This window comes from Sus scrofa, chromosome 9, assembly GCF_054392235.1.
Source record: "Sus scrofa isolate SSC_HxYL_T2T_F1_AM1 chromosome 9, Sscrofa_HxYL_maternal_Yorkshire_Landrace_v2.0, whole genome shotgun sequence".
NCBI lineage: Eukaryota > Metazoa > Chordata > Mammalia > Artiodactyla > Suidae > Sus > Sus scrofa.
In genome coordinates this window covers 86573070-86593357 of record NC_139391.1, presented here as the reverse complement: position 1 = coordinate 86593357, position 20288 = coordinate 86573070, and the positions used below count along the sequence as shown (strand labels likewise).

Here is a 20288-nt window from a genome sequence, read left to right as displayed (position 1 = left end):
ACAATATCTTCTCAGATCCACCTCTTAGAGTAATGAAAATAAAAACAATAAACAAATGGGACCTAATTAAACTTAAAAGGTTTTTCACAGAAAAGGAAACCATAAACAAAAAGACAAACCATAGAATCAGAGAAAATATTTGCAAATGAAGCAAATGATAAGGGTTTAATCTCCAAAATATGCATCACCTCCTGCAGTTCAGTATCAAGAAGACAAACAACCTAAGCAAAAAATGGGCAGAAGATCTAAATAGACATTTCTCCAAAGAAGACATATAGATGGCCAAAAAACACATGAAAGGATGATTAACATCACTAATTATTAGAGAAATGTAATTAAAACTGCTATGAGGCATCACCTCACACAGGCCAGAATGGCCATCATCAAAAAGTCTACAAACAATAAACTCTAGAGAAGTTTTAGAGAAACTGTTGGTGGGAATGTAAATTGGTACAACCACTATGGACAACAGCATGGAGGTTCCTCAGAAAACTAAATATACAACTACTATATGATCCAGCAATCCCACTCCTGAGCATATATCCAAACAAAACTGTAATTCAAAACATGCACCCATATGTTCATAGCAGCACTATTCACAATAGCCAAGCCATGGAAACAATCAAAATTTCCATCAACACATGAATGGATTAAGAAAATGTGGTACATATATTCAAAGGAATACTATTCAAACATGAATGAAATAATGCCATTTGCAGCAACATGGATGTACCTAGAAACTATTACACTAAGTGAAGTTAGTCAGACAGTGAAAGACAAACATCATATACTATCACTTATATGTGAAATCTAAAAAAGGATAAAAATGAACTTATTTGCAGAACAGAAATAGACTCACAGACTTTGAAAAACTTGTGGTTACCAAAGGGGACAGGTGGGGGTGTGTGGGAGGGATGGACTGGGGCTTTCATATTGGCATATGCACACTGAGGTCTATGGAATGATTGGCCAATGGGGACATGCTATATAGCACAGAGGACTCTGCCCAATATTCTGCGATAATCTATGTGGGAAAATAATCTGAAAGAGAATGGATATGTGTATGATTGGGTCACTTTGTTGTACAGCAGAAATTATCACAACCTTGTAAATCAACTATACTTCAATAAAAGTTAATAAATAAATAAAATAGTGAAATTATCCATTTGCTAAAACCATTCAGTTATACTGTTTTTATACATAAAGTGCTACATTATTTTCACTTACAAATCTATTTGAAATCAGTTGAATTTTTCTTACAGTGCTTAGAAATTTAAAAAGCAGCTTATTAAAAATGGAACTAATCCAAATGGGAAATCTGCCTACAAAGGCCGTTATTACCAAAATCAGTTCATCTGACATTCACTTTTAAAACACAAACTAAAATTCACTTATTTATCCCTTAAGGAAAATTAAATTTTAAAATTTCTAGGCAGGTTTGCCTATGTATCATTATTTTTTAAACAAGTGCATTTAATTATTATATCAGGAAAAAACATGAAGCATTAAAAATCCTCTCATAACAGATGATAAAGATTAACTTCTGAACTCCATGGAACAGAATCATATTCATAGAAGATACTATTACAGTGTATTCAAGATTATCCAATAAATATTCCTAAAAAAGCCAAGGATTTGTTGTTAAAAAGATTTTTTTTTGGGGGGGGGGGCTTCCTGTTGTGGCTCAGCAGGTTACTAACCTGACTAGTACCCATAAGGATACAGGATTTCTGGCGTCACTCAGTGGGTTAAGGATCCAGTTTTTCTGTGAGCTGTGGTGTAGGTCACAGATGGAGCTTGGATTCCATGTTGCTGTGGCAGTGTAGAAGGCTGGCAGCTGTAGCTCCAATTCAACTCCTAGCCTGAGAAATTCTATATGCCACAGGTGCTGCCCTAAAAAGCAAAAAAGAAAAAAGAAAAAAAAAAAAAAGAAAAAAGGAAATGATTTCTTGTCAGGCATTTACAGGAATAAGTCACATATAAAGCTCTGCCTTTGTGACCTCAATAGGTATCCAAAAGTTATCTTAAAAGTATTGTCTAGGTTAAGGACCTGGCATTGCCGTGAGCTGTGGTGTAGGCTGCAGACACTACTCGGATCCTATGTTGCTGTGGCTGTGGTGTAGGCCAGCAGTTGTAGCTCTGATTTGACCCCTAGCCTGGGAACCTGCATATGCCTCGGGTGCAGCCCTAAAAAGCAGGAAAAAAAAAGTATTGTCTAAACATGTGATAGATTAGTGATTTTATCTAATTTCCACCAGAACAAATATTCTTATTTTGAGATCAATGTTCACTTATTTTCTGGGTTTTGCCTAGGCCATTTCACTCTGCTTCAAAGTATGGTAAAACATAAGATAAGGTTCATAATATTGCAGTATAATACCAAAAGCTCTATTGGTTATACACACTTCACCAAGGCATTTCAAATTGTGCTAACCCACTAGTAACTTACAGGTATCAGCAATGTATTTTAAGATTTAGAAAGGCTGGTTTTAATGACTTGCATTTGTGATCTTTTAATAGCATATATCTCTGCCTATGTCCTTATAGATAATACACTCATGATGCAAAATGTAATATATAATAATATGTGATATTCACAGATTACTTCCATGTATTCTTTTAGCTGTCTGTCACCCTCCTTGTAAGAATGGTGGTCACTGCATAAGAAATAATGTGTGCACCTGTCCCAAAGGATACACTGGTAGGAGATGCCAAAAAAGTAAGATACCACTAAACATATTTGCCAACTATTGGTAAAGCAAACATACTAAAGAGTAAAAGTATTGACATTTAAGTACTGACATTTCATCCCTTTACACAAAGGTATCTGTGACCCCATGTGCATGAATGGAGGAAAATGTGTGGGACCAAACCTTTGCTCCTGTCCTTCTGGTTGGATAGGGAATCAATGCAACACACGTAAGAGAAATGCTCTTAAAATGCTAAACCCTACAGGAAACATAAAACAGAATTTTAAGACAAAACGCATTTTCCTTGTTTGTTTTTATTTTTTCTTATTTGTTCCTAACTTAGAAGATACCTTTCTGAAGTAGAAGGAATAAAATGCCCAGTCCTCTGAACTCATTCTTTCAGGTTAACAGAGAGAGGATACACTGTATTTTCCAGTCTGTCCACTATAATTGCCAGGATAAATGACAAGTCTTTAAATCCTTGTCTCTCAGTCTTAAGTAGGAGTGAGGGGTTGGTTTTTTAAAAATTAATGATTTCTTTGCCCCATTTCAAACCTATTCAGAATCTCCTGAGATGGGATTCCACTGCTTGAAAGTTTTGCTAGATTTTGAGATGATGACAGCTCTCCTCATTCAAATGTTTCATTTTTTTCCCTTTTTATAAATTGCTATTTTAAAATTAGCAGATATTATAATGTACTGGTCAAAGTGTAAAATGAGAGGCAACATAAATGTCCAATAATTGGGGGAAAATTAAATCACAGTACATTCAATTAATGGAACATTATACAGTCTTTAAAATCACATTTTCTAATAAGTAGTGACACTGAAACATATCCTCGATAAAATGTTAAGGGGAAACATCCCTAAAATCATTGATTTTTAACTGTTTCTCTTTTTTCTTTAATGAAAACTTTTATGGATTATGATAGGAGTAGTAAATTTTTATTTTTTAACCTGTTTATATTTCTATTTTTAGCTGTCTGCTTTCAGAAATGTAAAAATGGTGGTGAGTGTATTGCACCTGGCATTTGCCATTGTCCTGTCACCTGGGAAGGAGCACGGTGTCAAATCCGTAAGCCTACAGATTTTGTTTTCTATTCCCTCTTCTAAACTTGAATCTATTATAAAGGATAGCTTTAGGAGAAATCGATAAGAGAAAATAAACTTAAGCATGCTGATTCATTAAAAAAAGTTTTAAAAATATAAGTATATCTTATCCATTTTTATACCCATTTAAACAAAGTGTGGTATATTATATTAATATTTTATGTGACATAGCTCCAAATAATGGTCAATCGGTTTCCATAATTTAAGTTTTCTTAGGTAGGCTGAAGAAAGTTGTTTTTTTTTTTCCATTTAAAAAAATCTTTCTTTTCCTTCCACTTTTACTGCAATATAATTAACATTAAGCATAGTATAAGGTGGACAGCGTAACGATTTGACTTACATAGATCATGAAATGATTTCCACAATAAGCTTGGTGAATATACATCATCTCATACAGATACAAAATTAAATAAATTGAAAAAAAATTTTCCTTGTATAAGAACTGTTACGGTTTACTCTCTTAAATGAAAACTTCCATGTATAATGTATGGCAGTGCTAATATTTATTTTGTTTATATTACATCCTTAGTACTTATTTAACTCATAACTAGAAGTTTGTATCTTTTGACTACCTTCATCCAAGGGAAATTGTATTACATATTTTGTCATATTATAAGGTAGGTATATATCTATCAGGAAATCACAGAATATATGAAAAAGTTTAAAAAATTAATCACTCCAAATTCCAACACCCAAAACTAGCTTCTCTTATGATTTTAGCATTTTACTATACTTCCATTCAGTTTTAGTCATAAGTTTTTACATAGATGGGATCTCAGGGTATGAAAATCATATGTGTGTGAGTGTGTGTGAATAACCGAATCATTTTACTGTACACATGAAATTAACACAACATTGTAAATGAATTATACTTCAGTTTTAAAAGTTTATGATAAAGAAGAAAGATGTGCTCAAAAAAACAGTAATTCTCACTGTACTGTAGATGTGATAAAATATTAGAAAAAAGAACTATCGACCTCAATTTGGGCTAATCATTCTGGAGAGAGGTCCGTGTGGACCACTAAATGTGCTAAAAAGTACATTAACATGGAAATATGCTCCAATGATTGAGGTACTCTGAGCACAGCTTAACTACGTGCACCCTGTTTCTGCAACTTTATGGGATTTTTCAAAGTCCTCTTCCTCAAAATGCTTCACTTCCATCTGTCCGTAAACTATCCAAATATTGATGACTTTATTTGTTCAAGATGTGTTACAGCCATCTTCTGGAAAACTGTAGTAGTAAATATTCAAACCTGTGACGTCTACGATGTGAACAGGACTTCCTTTTCTGTGGAACATTGTGCATTACACAACCTGCTCAACCATACTCAGTAGCCCTGATACAAACATATCTTCCAATGTTGTATTTATATCAAAGGGAATATTATTCTTGAATTACACAAGCTTTCAAGATGAGCTATTGAAACAGATCCCTCTCCCATGAAAAATAACTATATTGAATATAATTTATATATGCCTATTTTTTCTCAATATTACTTAAAAATGTAATTTTAAAAGAAGAAATTTCTAGTAGAGACTGTGTGAAAATCTTTAGGAAGCTTCCAATAGAGTTGTTGCACAGTAAACTTCCATTGACAGTATAAAAAACTGTTTTTACACACAATGGCCAGTAGTAATTGTCTCTTTTAAACCGCTCCTAGAATTTTTATTAAAAAGAAAATTATGAATGCTATCTTATGTCAGTGATTTGAATATACTCTCTAAAGAAAACAAAAAGATATATATTTAAATACTTTAAAATGCAGCCAATGAAATTTTTATTTGCTTCAATAATGAAACCATTGTGTTGAGTTTGGGGTGTTTTGTCTTTTGATGAGAGTTGCAGAAATATGAGTGCAGTTGGCCATTCAGAGATTCTTATGACTACTTTTATAGTCAAGTTGCCGAATAGCTCTAGACCACCAAAATATAATGTCACAAGCATTTGTGTCAAAAGATGCTAACTGTTAAATGTGTGTGTTGCAGCAATTTGCACTCAAAAGTGTCTTTATGGCGGCAGATGTGTACTCCCCAATGTGTGTTCTTGCCGCACCGGATATTCTGGAGTCAAATGCGAAAAGAAAATACAGGTATTTTTACATTTTAAACAAAATACATATTAGATATTTATATCTGCCATCTACTCAGACGTTCTATTTAGTAAATTATACCTATCTGATAATGTTAGATTTTCAAAATAGAAAACATACAAGGTTTTACTATTTGCTTCTAAAAATAAAAATTTTGTCATTTTGTGCCATTACAGAATTATTTTATTCTTCAAAATTTTTTACGTGCACTTAAGGAATTTCAGTGTGTAGATGCAACTGTCAAATGTAATGCCGGAGTTCATGACACCAGAACTTAAAGAGAATAAAAATTTCACAGTATGGATTTAAAACACCAATAATTTATATTTAGTCAAGTAGTAGATAAAAAGACCACCCTCACCCCTCTCAAAAAAATTCCCTAGTTTTAAATCAATGAACCACTACTTCATTGATTTGTGAGGGAGGGGTGTTTCTAAACATTTTCAGTGGGTCATATGCCACTGATGCTTTGAATATCCTCATTCATTTCCCAGATAGTAGTTCTTTCTCTTCATTTACTCCTTATTAAAATCCATTTCAGAAAAAAATAAAAAACTCTTCCCATCATTAGAATTAGAATTTATTTGTATTTCAGAAATCAAGAAAGCGAAGGAAGAATAAAAACTTTCTTAAGAGTTTCTGAAATTGCCCCTCACTACTTGCAAGGCCGGTGCTATAAAAACATCTATCTTAAAAGTTCTGTGATCCTAGAGTTCCTGTGGTGGTGCAGTGCTTAATGACTCCGACTAGGAATCATGAGGTTGCTGGTTCGATCCCTGGCCTTGCTCAGTGGGTTAAGTATCCGGTGTTGCCGTGAGCTGTGGTGTAGGTTGCAGACGTGGCTCGGATCCAGCGTTGCTGTGGCCCTGGTGTAGGCCAGCGGCTACAGCTCTGATTGGACCCCTAGCCTGGGAACCTCCATATGCTGCAGGAGTGGCCCTAGAAAAGGCAAAAAGACAAAAAAAAAAAAAAAAAGTTCTGTGATTCTACCTTTACTTATAAAATGAAACGATTATTTTGGTATCCAATCTTAAATTTCTTTTATTTTTATGGCCATGCCTGCAGCATATGAAAGTTCCCAGGCTAGGGCGTCAAATGAGAGCTGCAGCCACAGCAATGCTGAATAAGAGCTATATCTGTGACCTATACCGCAGCTTGAAGCAATGCTGAATCCTTAACCCACTGAGCAAGGCCAGGGATCAAACCTACATAGTGCATCTTCATGGACATTGTATCAGGTTCTTAACCCACTCAGTCACAACAGGAACTCCTACTCTTAAATTTCTAAATATCAACATCCAAGATATTTTTTTCACATACCAAGGTTGTTCTAACAATCTCTCTCTCTCTCTCTCTCTTTCTCACACACACACGTACACACACAAATTGTAGCAGAACTCCAAAAATTGCTTGAAGTTAATCTGTATTAGATTTTAATTTAAAAAGCAATAATTTGCTATTTAACACTTAAAAAAAACCCAAGGGTCATGAATATCAGAGTATTTTGGAGTATTATAATTTGGAAAATGATAAGGAATTTTCTTCCTGGAGCAAGATACTAAGTCAGTCTGGCTTAGAGGCAAATGGGTATATTATGTGTTTTTATCCTAGCATTGGTGTTCTTCCTGGAAGGATATGGTATCTTTTTTCAAAAAAAAACCAAGATCATAATAGTACTATGACTTAAAAACTAGAAAATAAAAGTTATTGAAAACTATTTGATCAGCTATTATTGAGAAAAATATAAAAGAGTGTGTTTCCTGAGTTGAAGGCAAACTAAATATACTTCATCTTATTTTATTTGAGATTTTATGGCACCAAAAACTCTAAAACTGCAAAAGCTTTCGACTCTGTTTTAACAAGCTAAATTAGGTTATCCTCTATATTGTATTTTTACATATTTCTTTACTTCTGAATCTTTCCTCATATGATTAACAGCAGATCATCCTCATGCCCACTAATGTTGCTTCTTAGACTGCATCTGGAATCATATTAAGGAAAGAAAGAACAGAATGTCATGGAAGGAAAGGAAAAAACAAAACAGAAAGACTAGCTAAAGGACCCACATGTCCTGCTTTACTGTAACCTGCTTTTCCAGGTTTTTATGGATTTCTAGAATTTAATGAAATTCCATGAGAATTGTTGGCTAGAAACAAAAGAAACAGAGAAAGAGAAAGTAGGAAAGGAGTTGCTAAAGATGGCAGGTCAGCTTTGGGAGGCTTCATAACTTGCTGCCTAGCTAAATGCCCTTACCATATCCCTGCCATTTGTTTGTTCTGTGACCTTGGGCACAGTATTGAACCCGATCTGAGGCTCATTTTTTTTTCTCTAACATGGAGCTAATAATAACATCTGATCATGGGGTTGTTATAAGGATTAAAAATGTTAATATATGTGAAGTACCTGGAACAGTGTCTGGTATGAGAAAACACTAAGTAAGTTTGTTACTGATGGTTACATTGAATAGAGGAATATAGAGAGGTGGGGGGAAAAAGTCTGGGTAAGGAGACTTGAGAGAAATGTTGAAATGCATTCTGAACATGAAAAGTCTTTTTCAGATGGATGTAAAAATTTTTATTTGGATGTTTCTTGAATGTAATTCCTTTGCCAAGACAGAGTTATGATGTATCCAAGCTACATTGTCACAACTGTTTTGACATTTAAGTATGACCTTGATTAGATATCAGTTTTTTCGAAAGCAGTATTTAGTCTCTGGTGGCAAACATAGAACCAAAAGAGCTTTATGTATCACATCAGGGGGAATAAGGTAACAAATAATGATTTGGAATTAAATGGTTTCCTAATGTTCTTTGACACTTGATTTCCCTCTTCCTACTACAGATAAAACGCCATTGAGTAATATCAGGTATATTAATGACAAGCATATACCCTAGAATGAAAATTTTTATTCAGAAGAAGTTGAAGATAACTACTTGAAGTTTATTTGGACATCATTTTTGAAATCATTTTTAAGACCGAAGAAACTAATAAAATATAAAATGATTTTAGTTGTTGCTAGAGAAAAGCTCTTTGCTTGAAATTGGAATTTTATTTTGAAATGTGATTTGATACTTACATACTGAAGTGATGTTTCTGATATTCCTGACATTGACAATATTTAATAAACTATTGTCCTAGTCCTTGCTGTGACAATGTATTTATCACTAGGGATCAGTCAGCATAACAGAAGCCACTTGATATATCTAGATATAAAGAGTTAATGCAGAATTAGGTACGTTCAGTACTCTTAGAAGAGCTGGGAGAGGGAACTGGGGACCCTAAGATAGAGGGCAGCAAAGCAGCTGCTGAAGGTCAGAAAAGTTGAGAGCGAAAGTGTCAGCCTGAAGCACCAAGCATGCCCTTTTACATTTCCCTGAAGCTGCTGCAATACTTGTGACTCCCCAGAAATTACCAGCAACTATCTCAGGCAAGGTGGGAAGAAAGAAAGAAAGAGAGAGAGAAAGAAAGAGAGAAAGAAAGAAAGAAAGAAAGAAAGAAAGAAAGAAAGAAAGAAAGAAAGAAAGAAAGAAAGAAAGAAAGAAAGAAAGAAAAAGAGAGAAAGAAAGAGAGAAAGAAAGAAAGAGAGAAAGAAAGAGAGAAAGTAAGAGAAGGAAGGAAAGAGAGAAAGAGAAAGAAAGAGAGAGAGAAAGAAAGAGAGAGAGAAAGAAAGAGAGAGAAAGAAAGAGAGAGAGAAAGAAAGAGAAAGAGAAAGAAAGAAAGAAAGAAAGAGAAAGAGAGAAAGAAAGAGAGAAGGAAGGAAGGAAAGAAAGAAAGAGAGAGAAAGAAAGAAAAGAAAACAGAGAGAAAGCAAGCAAGCAGGGAGGCAGGCAGGCAAGGAAGGAAGAAAGGAAAGAAAGCAAGAAGGAAGGAAAGGAAAAAAAAATTGCTGGAAAGCCACTCTGAATCTTTCATCTAAGTGAGTATCTAGCCGCAAACATATCTCAAAAAAGTAATGGCTTCCTATTCATTTCCATCTTCTAACACTCTGGAAAGCTTCTCCTTGGTAAAGTGCAACCCAGAACCACACAGAGAAGGGTTATTTGGAAAATGTTGCTCCCAGCCTTAGAAGACAGTGACTGTGGTGGCAAGGGGAAAAAAAATTGAGCTAACACAAAACTTGCTAAAATTTGTGTATTTTATTGCTTTGGACTGTATTTCAAAGATAAAGCCATTACTTCTGTGATAAAAACACCACATCTAGTTTTGTCTGTCTCTTTTCCCCCCTCTAGTCTTTCTGCTGCTCTGTCTACCATTTTTGGACAAGGAGGAAGAAATAGTGACATTTATTTGGTCACTGCATTTATGTGTAAAAAGAAAGTGAAAATGTCTGTTTTATCTATCCATTCTTTCAGTACCATGAACTATTTTGGTGTAGAAGCAATAGAGAAACTATTGTGGGACTTCAAGTCCCCTTCAAGGCGATAGAACTCAAAGCCTCTGGCCAAGACAAGAATTACCAGACCCTTATCATTGCCCCATCTGGCTCATTGTAATGCCCCCTCTGCAACCTTGAGCAACCTGGCCTACTCCTTCCTGCCCTCTACTGGGAAAGGTATGTGGCCCACTCCTCACCTCACCCCTATAGGGGCCTTAGATACCCCCAACCAACCAGCAAGTGTGTCATAATGTGCCTCTTTCCCCAACCAACCAGCAGGTCAGGTGTATGACAACACCTCTCACTTCTCCCTAGGTTATAAAAGCAGACATGACCACGTGCTCCTCATTGGCTCTCCCTGATTATCAGGAAGTTGTCCCACTGTGCTAGCAGTGTCTCTTACCTCAGTAAACTCTTCTTTCTCTTCACCTTGCTATGAATCCAGAAATTCTTCCTACCTGCATGCACAGACCATGATAACTATCACAAAATCAAATCCTTCTACAAATATCAAAAGGGAAGGGTATGCTTATAAAATAAAAATTACAGGACATGAATTGCTGAGGAAGTGAGAATGTCAATAGAGAATATATAATCAAAAAATTTGTCTCAGAGAGCAAATAATTAGTCAACTAGTTATAAAACTTCCGTTTCTCTAGTATCTTATACTTGACCTCAAATTTTTCATTGTCTTTTTCAAAAAGAAATTATTTTAGGAGTTCCCATTGTGGCACAGCAGAAATGAATCTGACTAGTAACCATGAGGTTGCAGGTTCTATCCCTGGCTTCACTCAGTGGATTAAGGATCTGCTGTGAGCTGTGGTGTAGGTTGCAGACATGGCTTGGATCCTGCATTGCTGTGGCTATGGCATAGGCCAGCAGCTGTAGCTCTGATTCAACCACTGGGAACCTTCACATGCTGTGGGTTCGGCCCTAAAAAGAAGAAAAAAAAAAAAAAAAAAAAAAGAAAGAAATTAATTTGATATACACACATTTTAAATCATGAGTTTACAAAACTTGTTTTGTTCTTTTAAGTGAAAAACTAAGCCTGCCTAAGCCATGTCTAAACTACAAGATAAAAGACATTTTTAGAATAAGATTATTGCTACTTTTTATAAAAATATTTTTGGGAGTTCCCATTGTGGTGCAGCGGAAATGAATCTGACTAGTATCCATGATGATGTGGGTTCGATTCCTGGCCTCACTCAGTGGGTTAAGAATCCTGTGTTGCTATGGCTGTGGTGTAGGCTGGTAGCTGTAGCTCCAATTGTCCCCTAGCCTGGGAACCTCCTTATGCCACCTCCTTAGTGGGTGCAGCACTAAAAAGCAAAAAAAAAGACTATATTAAATAATGGTATTCAATGTCAGACATAAGAGATTTTATCATTTCATATTTGCCAAAAGGTAGTTTTAAGCAATCATTTAAGAGTATATAACATTCTCATTATATTTTATTTTGTTACCAAAAAAATACAGAAATATAACCGCAAAAATAAACTTGACAATTAGTGTATATATACATTTTTTTTTTTTCCTTTTTAAAGCTTCACCTGCAGCATATGGAAGTTCCTGGTCTAGGGGTCAGGTTGGAGCTGCAGCTGCCAGCCTACACCACAGCCAGGACAAGACTGAGCCTAAGCTGCCTCTGTGACCTACACCGAAGCTTACGGTAACACCAGATACTTAACCCACTGAACCAGGCCAGGGGTCAAACCTGCATCCTCAGGGACATTACTTCATGCCCTTAACCCACTGAACCACAATGGGAACTCTGATTTTTTTTTTTTTTTACTGTACACATTGTTTTAATAAATTTAGTAACCCTACAACGTCTTCTCTGGAATTTATATTTTTCAAAGTTGTCTCTAAGATAGGCTTTTTAAAATTATACTTATACATTATACTTAATTGAAGTATAATGATTTACAACGTTGTTAAATTTTTAAGCTCTTGTGAAAGTATGAGTACTACAAAGAAAAAAATTCTCTAGATAAAAGTGAATACTTTTAAAATTATTAATTAGAATTCAAACCCCTACAAAAATAGTTATAATGAAATAGATATAATTTGTATATCCATTTCTGCCTCCTTTGCTCAGTATACAACATTGCAACTTTAGCAGCAGCCTTACTAAGTTGACTTTCAATGTATACATTTTATGGTTAAAAAGTTATAATAATTCAAGGATTTATTCCAAAATGTATAAACCAATACTTTAAATCTACAGAAATATTTCCTAGATCCATACCAAGAATCCCAAAATACAATTACAATATTAATTGGTAAACTATCCATTTAAAATAGATTTAATGGACCTGTATATGCTAATAATGCAGAAATGGTATGGTTCATGGTTTACAAATCATACACAAAAGCACTCCTTATGAAAGCTAATGACTCGTGCAAATGGAAGTAATGTTTTAGAAATACAATGTATTTTGAAAAGCAAGTAATTTGATAAATTTATGGAGAATAAATTTAATGTTTTTAATTTCTTGGTGATATTTTTCAACCTATTAATTTCAAAATTTTTTACCCATAATCTATCTGGAAAATATTTTCAAGAAAATGAAAGTTTGGTAATTTAAGCAAAAGTACATAATTTTCAATGTTTACATTATAAATCATTTTCCAAAATTAATCCGATGGTAGACCATACTTTTGGCTATTTTGTGTTTATTCATGTTAGCATTTAAATGAAATATTTGAATTATCAAATTTTTTATCCTTTCTTTGATCCTCTATCTAAACTTTAAAATATGTCTAGTAGCCTTTATTCTAAAATATTAATATAATAATGTTTTTGATAGAATTATAAATGTTTCTTATTTTTTATATTCACAAATTATAATACTCCTCTGAACTGCAACAAAAATAATAATATTTTAAATTTCAGGTTAAAACTATTTGGAGTATTTGGAGCCCATAATGAAAATATATACATATTATATTCATTTTATAAACACCATTATAGTTATGTAATTTGTTTTAAAGTATTTATTGCCAGAATTTAAACCATGTATATATATACTAATCAAATTAATGTAATATTTTCTTCCCTTTTTATCATTTAATGATTTATTCTTTACAATATGTATGCCAGTTCTAAAATGGATGAAGTGGTCTAAATATTGAAGGATATATTAAATCAGGGGGTCGGAGGAAAACACAGTATAGACAGAAAATCTAAAAGGATAAACACTGCATTGCATATCTTCAACTATAAATAGGACATAAATAAGAGGCAGAGTTACAAGATTTGTTTGGCCACACCTGCAGCATGTGCAAGTTCCCAGGCCAGAGATCAAACCTGCATGGTTCAGAGCCATGCCAGAAACTTGGACCACAGCAGTGACAACGTTGGATATTTAACCTGCTACACCACAAGGGAACTCCCAGAGTTATAAGAGTCTACCTTTTTTTTTTTTCCCTAAGAGAAAGAGTCATTTGTCAATACAAAGCAAAGAAGGTGATCTAATGGAATATACTAGTTAGGTCTTCTATAATAGGCATTTGATAGCCCTGCAGCTGACATTTTCTTAGTCACTGTTTGCAAATGATACTGAGAATTATTAATTCAATTCTTGCTTTAAAAAAGTCTGCCTTGTATAAGTCAAACACATTTTCCCAGCTGAGGATATGTAAGAAATGGTGTATTTGTAAATAGCAGTAAAACAGAGTTGTGCTGAAATCATTAATATTTAATGTTGATTAAGAAACATAAAGCTTATTCCTAGATGCCATCTATTTGTCATAGAACTCAACCCTTAACCCCTGAAAATAGGCTGCAAAAATGAACCTGTTGATTAGCTTTTGTCAGCTTTTTCCCACCAGTTTTCTCTTTGCCTCATGAGGACCTCCTCATATAACATTTTCTTGATGATGAAAACAATCACAGGATCCTTGACCCTTTCCATCCCCCAGTCATCACATTCACAATGGCCTGAAGTGATCTGGAGTTCACTGTGGACAAGTATGTTGGAATGCTAAATACCCCTGGTGCTGCTCTCAGTTTCCTTCATTTTCTATCCTAAGTCTCAGTTGGTAAAAGATGCCTCCTTTCTCTCAGATGGAAGCCATCAAGTTCAGATTCAAGTTTGATTCAACTCATTGAGAATGGTGGTTTATTAAAAGGATAGAAAAATGTTGGAGTTCCCATCGTGGCTCAGCAGAAACGAACCTGACTAGTATCCATGAGGACGTGGGTTCGATCCCTGGCCTTGCTCAGTGGTCCAAGGATCCAGCATTGCCCTGACCTGTAGTGTAGGTCGCAGACACAGCTCAGATCTGGCCTTGCTATGGCCATGGTGTAGGCCGGCGGCTGCAGCTCTGATTCAACCCCTAGCCTGGGAACCTCCATATGCTGCGAGTGAGGCCCTAAAAAGCAAAAAGAAAAAAAAGAAAAAGAAAAAGAAAAAAATCTCACAAAACTCAAGGGCCAGATGTGAAGCTGGGCTTAATGGGATTCGGGAAGCCATCAAGAAAGGAGACCTACACCTTTTACTTTCTGCAGCTGCATAGATTATTTGTTCTCTGCAAATTTCTGGTTCTTTCTGCCCATTGCTGCCCATTATTGATCTTCCTCAGGATCCAATGTGACCACCAGATCCACAGGATAATCTTTTAGCTGCTATAGCTGACACCCATTGGCTAGAAATCATGTTGTTTAGTTCAAAAGTCTTGAGTGAGAAAAGTTTCAGAGGATAATAATGCCCAGTCAGTGGACTGGGTAAGCTTAATCCAGTGTCCCTCCATCTGCAGTCAGCCACAATCAGGACCAGCAGTCATATGGAGGGTGGAGCTGTCTGTATCAGACTATAGGGAAGTTCAAATTCTGATTTGGGCATGTAACAGGTCTGAACACAGGAAGTTCCCAGTGTGCCATCGTTTCTGGAGCCTGAATTTTGTGATGCTGGAATGAACTGAAGTAAATAATTAGGTCAGAACAGTTCCCTATTTTTGAAAAATTATGGTAACTGTAGACAGACCATGGTTGTCAAGGAAGGTTTTTTTTATTTCAGTTTTTTTGTCTCGTTTTGTTTTATTTTCATTTTGTTTATTTAAGGCAGGTAAACTAAAACTTGTGTGAACAAATATATCTATCAAAAGATAGTGCTAGGTGTGATGCTATCTCTGGTCAACATCTACTTTATTGTCATAAATCATTCAGCAGCATGCTGAAAAAATCAAAAGTATTTCCTTGATAAGAAATGGATCAATTATTTGGTTATCTAATTATCAGACTAATTTCAGGAAAGAAAACTAAGACGTATTGAGCTCAGGACTAGAGATTTTAACAAATATTATTTAGACCTCAAAAATCTACTAAGAGGGAGTTCCCGTCGTGGCTCAGTGGTTAACGAATCCCACTAGGAACCATGAGGTTGTGGGTTCAATCCCTGGCCTTGCTCAGTGGGTTAAGGATCCGGCGTTGCTGTGAGCTGTGGTGTAGGTTGCAGATGCGGCTCGGATCTTGCGTTGCTGTGGCTCTGGTGTAGGCTGGTGGCTACAGCTCCAATTGGACCCCTAGCCTGGGAACCTCTATATGCCATGGGAGCGGCCCTAGAAAGACCAAAAAAAAAAAAAAAATCTACTAAGAGATAATGAGTTTTATCCCCACTTTATAGATGAAGACACCAAAGCCCAGAAAAGTGCATTTAATATCCTGCTAATTACATATTTCAGTAGTTTTGTATGAATTCGCATCTATCTGACACCAAGACCTATTATTTATTTCAACTGCACAGTATCACATATTTTTTAAATGAGCCAAGGATTTCAATAGCTCTTAATGGCCCAAGACCACTTGATAATTTCAACAAGGCATCCTACTTGAATATCTCTTTGCCCTGACCATTTCAGTCCACATTAGTCTGCACATTAACAGAAGAAAACTCTGCATGTTGAGATAATAAATTTTAATTTATTAACTAGTTGACAAAAATATTTTGAAAGGAACACATTTTGAGAAAACTTTCTGAATTAGTAGCCTGTTTTAGTTTTAGCTGTGGAATACAAATCTGTTTCCAGAGAAGTGTCTGCCAAGGAAGAGCACCATGCAGAAATAGTACTGAAGGCAGGGGAACAGCATAACACATTGGGCTGAGACTTTAGAGTTGGGGGAAACCTGTGTTTTAATTCAACCCCCAATCCTCAGTCCACCTCGTGCCAATTATGTGGATTTACACAGAGTGCTTCACCTCCCTCTAGATTTAATTCCTTCATTTGAAGAGATAAATAATACTTATTCCATAGGATTACTAGGTAATTTTAAATTTAAACTGAGATAATTATAATTTTTCACAATGACCGTCGTCTAATAAATGCCCAAAACATGGGTTTTATCATATATTTTTTGTTGCTAAAAATGAATCACTAGAACCTGTGGAGAAAGAGATGACAGGTAGACTCCCTATTTGGATTTTAGTTTTCTGACGATTACTGTATATCGGTGTTTCTTGTTCCCTGACTAAAGAATTTGCTTTAAAAAACACTGATTAAACAATATGTGAATTAAAAACAAGATAACATAAGTGAACATAAATTTTAAATCAACTCTGTCATGCTGTTATTAAGAACCAGCCTAAAAAGGCTAAAAGAGGCAGGCATAGAATGATGAAAATTTGGCAGCTGCATGTGTGCCAAGTTTGGTTCTAAGTGGTTTGCATGGGTATACCTCATGATTATTTACTCCTAAAATAGCCACTATGGATGTTCTGAGAGAATAAAAGAAAAAAGGAAGACAAACTATATGGAATTTCAATTTATATTTTTTTATCACAAGAACAGTTTTGTACATCACTGTGAAAACAATTTTAACCTCAGCTATAAAGTTTTTGTAAAATCATTTCTACTTCCAGATGAAATTAGCAGAGTTTTGCCTGAAGATGGTGCTAGCTTCTCAGTTCCCAGGTAACTCACAAGCAATGCAAAAAGACTGTTTGGTAAGAGATCATATTAAATATTTAAAATAAAATTCTTAAAAATAAATGACATCTCCTAAAAATAAAATTCTTCACTAACACACCACCACTCTCTCTTGTGAGCCTAGAAGTCTTCATTATACCTGGTGAAAAATCAACTGCCACTTGGCTGATGGCAGTTAACAATTCCCATTGTGCTAGCAAGGGATGAGTTGCATTTAAAGATTTGGTTACTTAATCTACATGAGATTTAAATTGTTGTGAGTAGCATTAGGTTGGGCAGAAAACCTTTTGTTTCTCATACACACACTGAACTTGTAAAATTCTAGCAATTAAAATGGACAGTACTTACAGGTATTTCAAAACTAATACCTTTTCCCCCTTCTATTGACAAATAATCATAAGGCAATATGTAGCAGAGCCTGAGAAAAAGTCTTTGTAAAGGAAAATATTTTCCTGGATATGCTCCTTCTTGGCACCATAATTTTGTCTTAAGTAGAGTCCACCCAGCTATATGTCTTATATGGACAACACCTGGAAAGTCTTTGAGACACTATGAACTTGAAAAAAAGTATTTTAAGACTTACTGGATACAACATTATAGTAGGAAGAATCCCTCATTATTTCCCAATTCCCTCGATAGCCAGACAGAACGAGAAATAGATCAAACATACAGAGCGTACATTTTGACATCAAACTTAACCCTCGCTCACTGAGGAATTGTGGTAATCCTTGCTAATGTGGTCAAAAAATACTGTTATGGTCCAGTTTATTCTTTTTTTTCTTTTTTTTTTTTTTTTTTGTCTTTTTCTAGGGCCGCACCCGCAGAGTATGGAGGTTCCCAGGCTAGGGGTCTAATCGAAGCTGTGGCTGCCAGCTTAGGCCAGAGCCAGAGCAACGCCAGATCTGAGCCACGCCTGTGACCTACACCACAGCTCATGGCAATGCCGGATCCTTAACTCACAGAGCAAGGCCAGGGATTGAACGCACAGCCTCATGGTTCCTAGTCAGATTCGTTAACCATTGAGCCACAACGGGAACTCCTATAGTCCAACTGAGACTCTCATTCTAGGATCTAGGGATCTTCATCTGTATTCCTTTACACTTTGGTTCCGTGCTGCCTGAGCTGAGATGCTTCTCTCTTGGTTGAGGGTTCTGACTATGAATCAAAGGAAATTCTCAGGGTTTCTCTTCCCTGACTCCAAGTTATGTTTTAGCCACCAGGACCTGTCATTCATTTCTAGATGGTGCCTCCTCTATTAGTTTAAGGAGATAGCAGATGCAGGACACCTCAACCCCCTACTCCCACTCTTTGTTGCCAACATCACATAGAATGCATCAGTGAAAATTCTATGCTAATGCATTTTCACTGATGATTTGCAATTTCTGAGGACTCTAGAAATAAGCAGGATTTTTTTTTCAAATCCTTTCATGTGATACAGTCAGTTCCTTCTTTGCAGTTGAACTGAAACCCAGCTCTTCCTATCAAAGAATCAAGCCATCTTCAATGTAATGCCATCAGCATATCCTGCCTGCAGCATTACAGTGAAATAAATAAAGCATCAGAGAGGTGGTAGAGACCGGCCATTTCATTTCCTACACAGTGGCCTGCACAGAAGAATAGAATGGTTCAACCCAAGGGAAAAAACAAACATACAAACAAACATAAGGCAGCAGCAGAACTTGGCAAAAAATGTGGGCATCTTCACAGAGAAAAGGCATCAGGTCTGTCATGAGTGACAGACAAACATTTTGAAAAATATTTTAGTTTTATTTTTTCCCATAAAAGAAGAAACAGTTGTAGGAAATGGAAACTGACCTTACCAGGACAAAAAAAAAAAAAAACGTATTGCTCATTTTGAGAGTTGGCATATGGCTGTGTGCCTTGCTCTGCAGAGCAAGAGTGGGATTCTTCTAGAGCCATATGGTTGAATCAAGAAGGGCAATGGGTTCGAGCAGACAGAAGGCAGTTCACAGGTAATGATAAAGTCCTGAGGCATAATATGTCCTAAAAAGCTTCCAGTCTTAGATTTGAATTTAAAAGGAGGAGGCTGCCAAAAAATACACCAGTGTGTTTTTCTCCTGAAATGAGAGAACAAATATCCCAGACAGAGCACTACCAGTCAGCTCTGCTTAGATGATCTAACCTTCCAATCACCATTAAATCAGCTAAAAGAAAATTCCTATTTTTAATTGTTTTGAACCCCATGGTAATCTTCCAAGCAAGTACATACTGAGTTTCCACTAAAACACAAAAATTCTTTACTAACCCATGCAGGCAGGCTGATTACAGGCTCTGCCAATCTGTATTACTAAGCACTAAATAACCGAGTGAGATAACTTGCTAGAAAGAGAGTTGTTATGTTCCCCATCCCTCAGGGAAAACTAAACTGACAAGCATGGTTGAAACCAAGATGGATAGGCAGTTTGTAACTTCTGATAGAATTCTCATGCTGAAAATACATATGTGAAATTTTGACTAATTAGGCCTCAAGCTCTTTGTAAAAGCCACATTGCAATTAATTAAGATGATTGCTACTCATTATTTTTCAAAAAGAAAATTCTTTATCATAATGTATAAAACTGTCAGGGAAGAATAAACACTCACACTTCCATATTGTTGTTAAGCTAAAAGAAATAAGATACTTAAGATGAACTTCAGTTGTTATTTTTAAGCTGTTCATTTGAGTAGAAACTGGCATACTATTATGAGTACTTCAGCTAACATGTAACTATAATTGCATTAATAAATGAAAATTAAAAACAAGATTTGTAACCTTTCATTGAGACCCAAATTTAAAGAACTGTCATATCCATTATTATGAAATGGGACTGTCAGTGAAAATCTTGAGAGATACAATCAATTAAGAGAAAACAAAAATTTTAAAGAAACCCTCTGATATATTACCTTTTTTTTTTTTTTTTTTTGGTCGCTTTAGGGCTATATGCATGGAACATGGAGTTTCCAAGGCTAGGGGTCAAACTGGAGCTGCATTTGCTAGCCCACACCACAGCCAGATCTGAGCCACATCTGTGACCCACACCACAGCTCATGGCAACACCAAATCCTTAACCCACTGAACGAGGCCAGGGATTG

At 35.6% G+C, this 20288-nt stretch overlaps 1 protein-coding gene and 1 long non-coding RNA gene across 23 annotated transcripts in view; one reads left to right on the top strand and one right to left on the bottom strand.

Annotated features, from left to right (window-relative positions):
• VWDE (von Willebrand factor D and EGF domains) overlaps positions 1-9033 on the top strand; it is a 69998-nt gene extending 60965 nt beyond the window's left edge. For 10 of the 22 annotated variants that reach the window (XR_014815877.1, XR_014815876.1, XM_084977139.1 and 7 more), the window contains 5 exons: positions 2624-2719; positions 2824-2919; positions 3670-3765; positions 5790-5893; positions 8735-9033. Coding sequence is in view for 17 of the 22 variants with exons in the window: in XM_084977139.1 (XP_084833265.1) it covers positions 2624-2719; positions 2824-2919; positions 3670-3765; positions 5790-5893; positions 8735-8749 (407 nt within the window). In the remaining 5 variants the exon portion in view is untranslated. The remainder of the gene's footprint in view (positions 1-2623; positions 2720-2823; positions 2920-3669; positions 3766-5789; positions 5894-8734) is intronic. The other 12 variants (XR_014815880.1, XR_014815878.1, XM_084977142.1 and 9 more) reach the window with 2 other exon arrangements.
• Positions 1-20288, bottom strand: part of LOC146400020 (uncharacterized) — a 162979-nt gene that overhangs the window by 119098 nt on the left and 23593 nt on the right. The window lies entirely within an intron of this gene.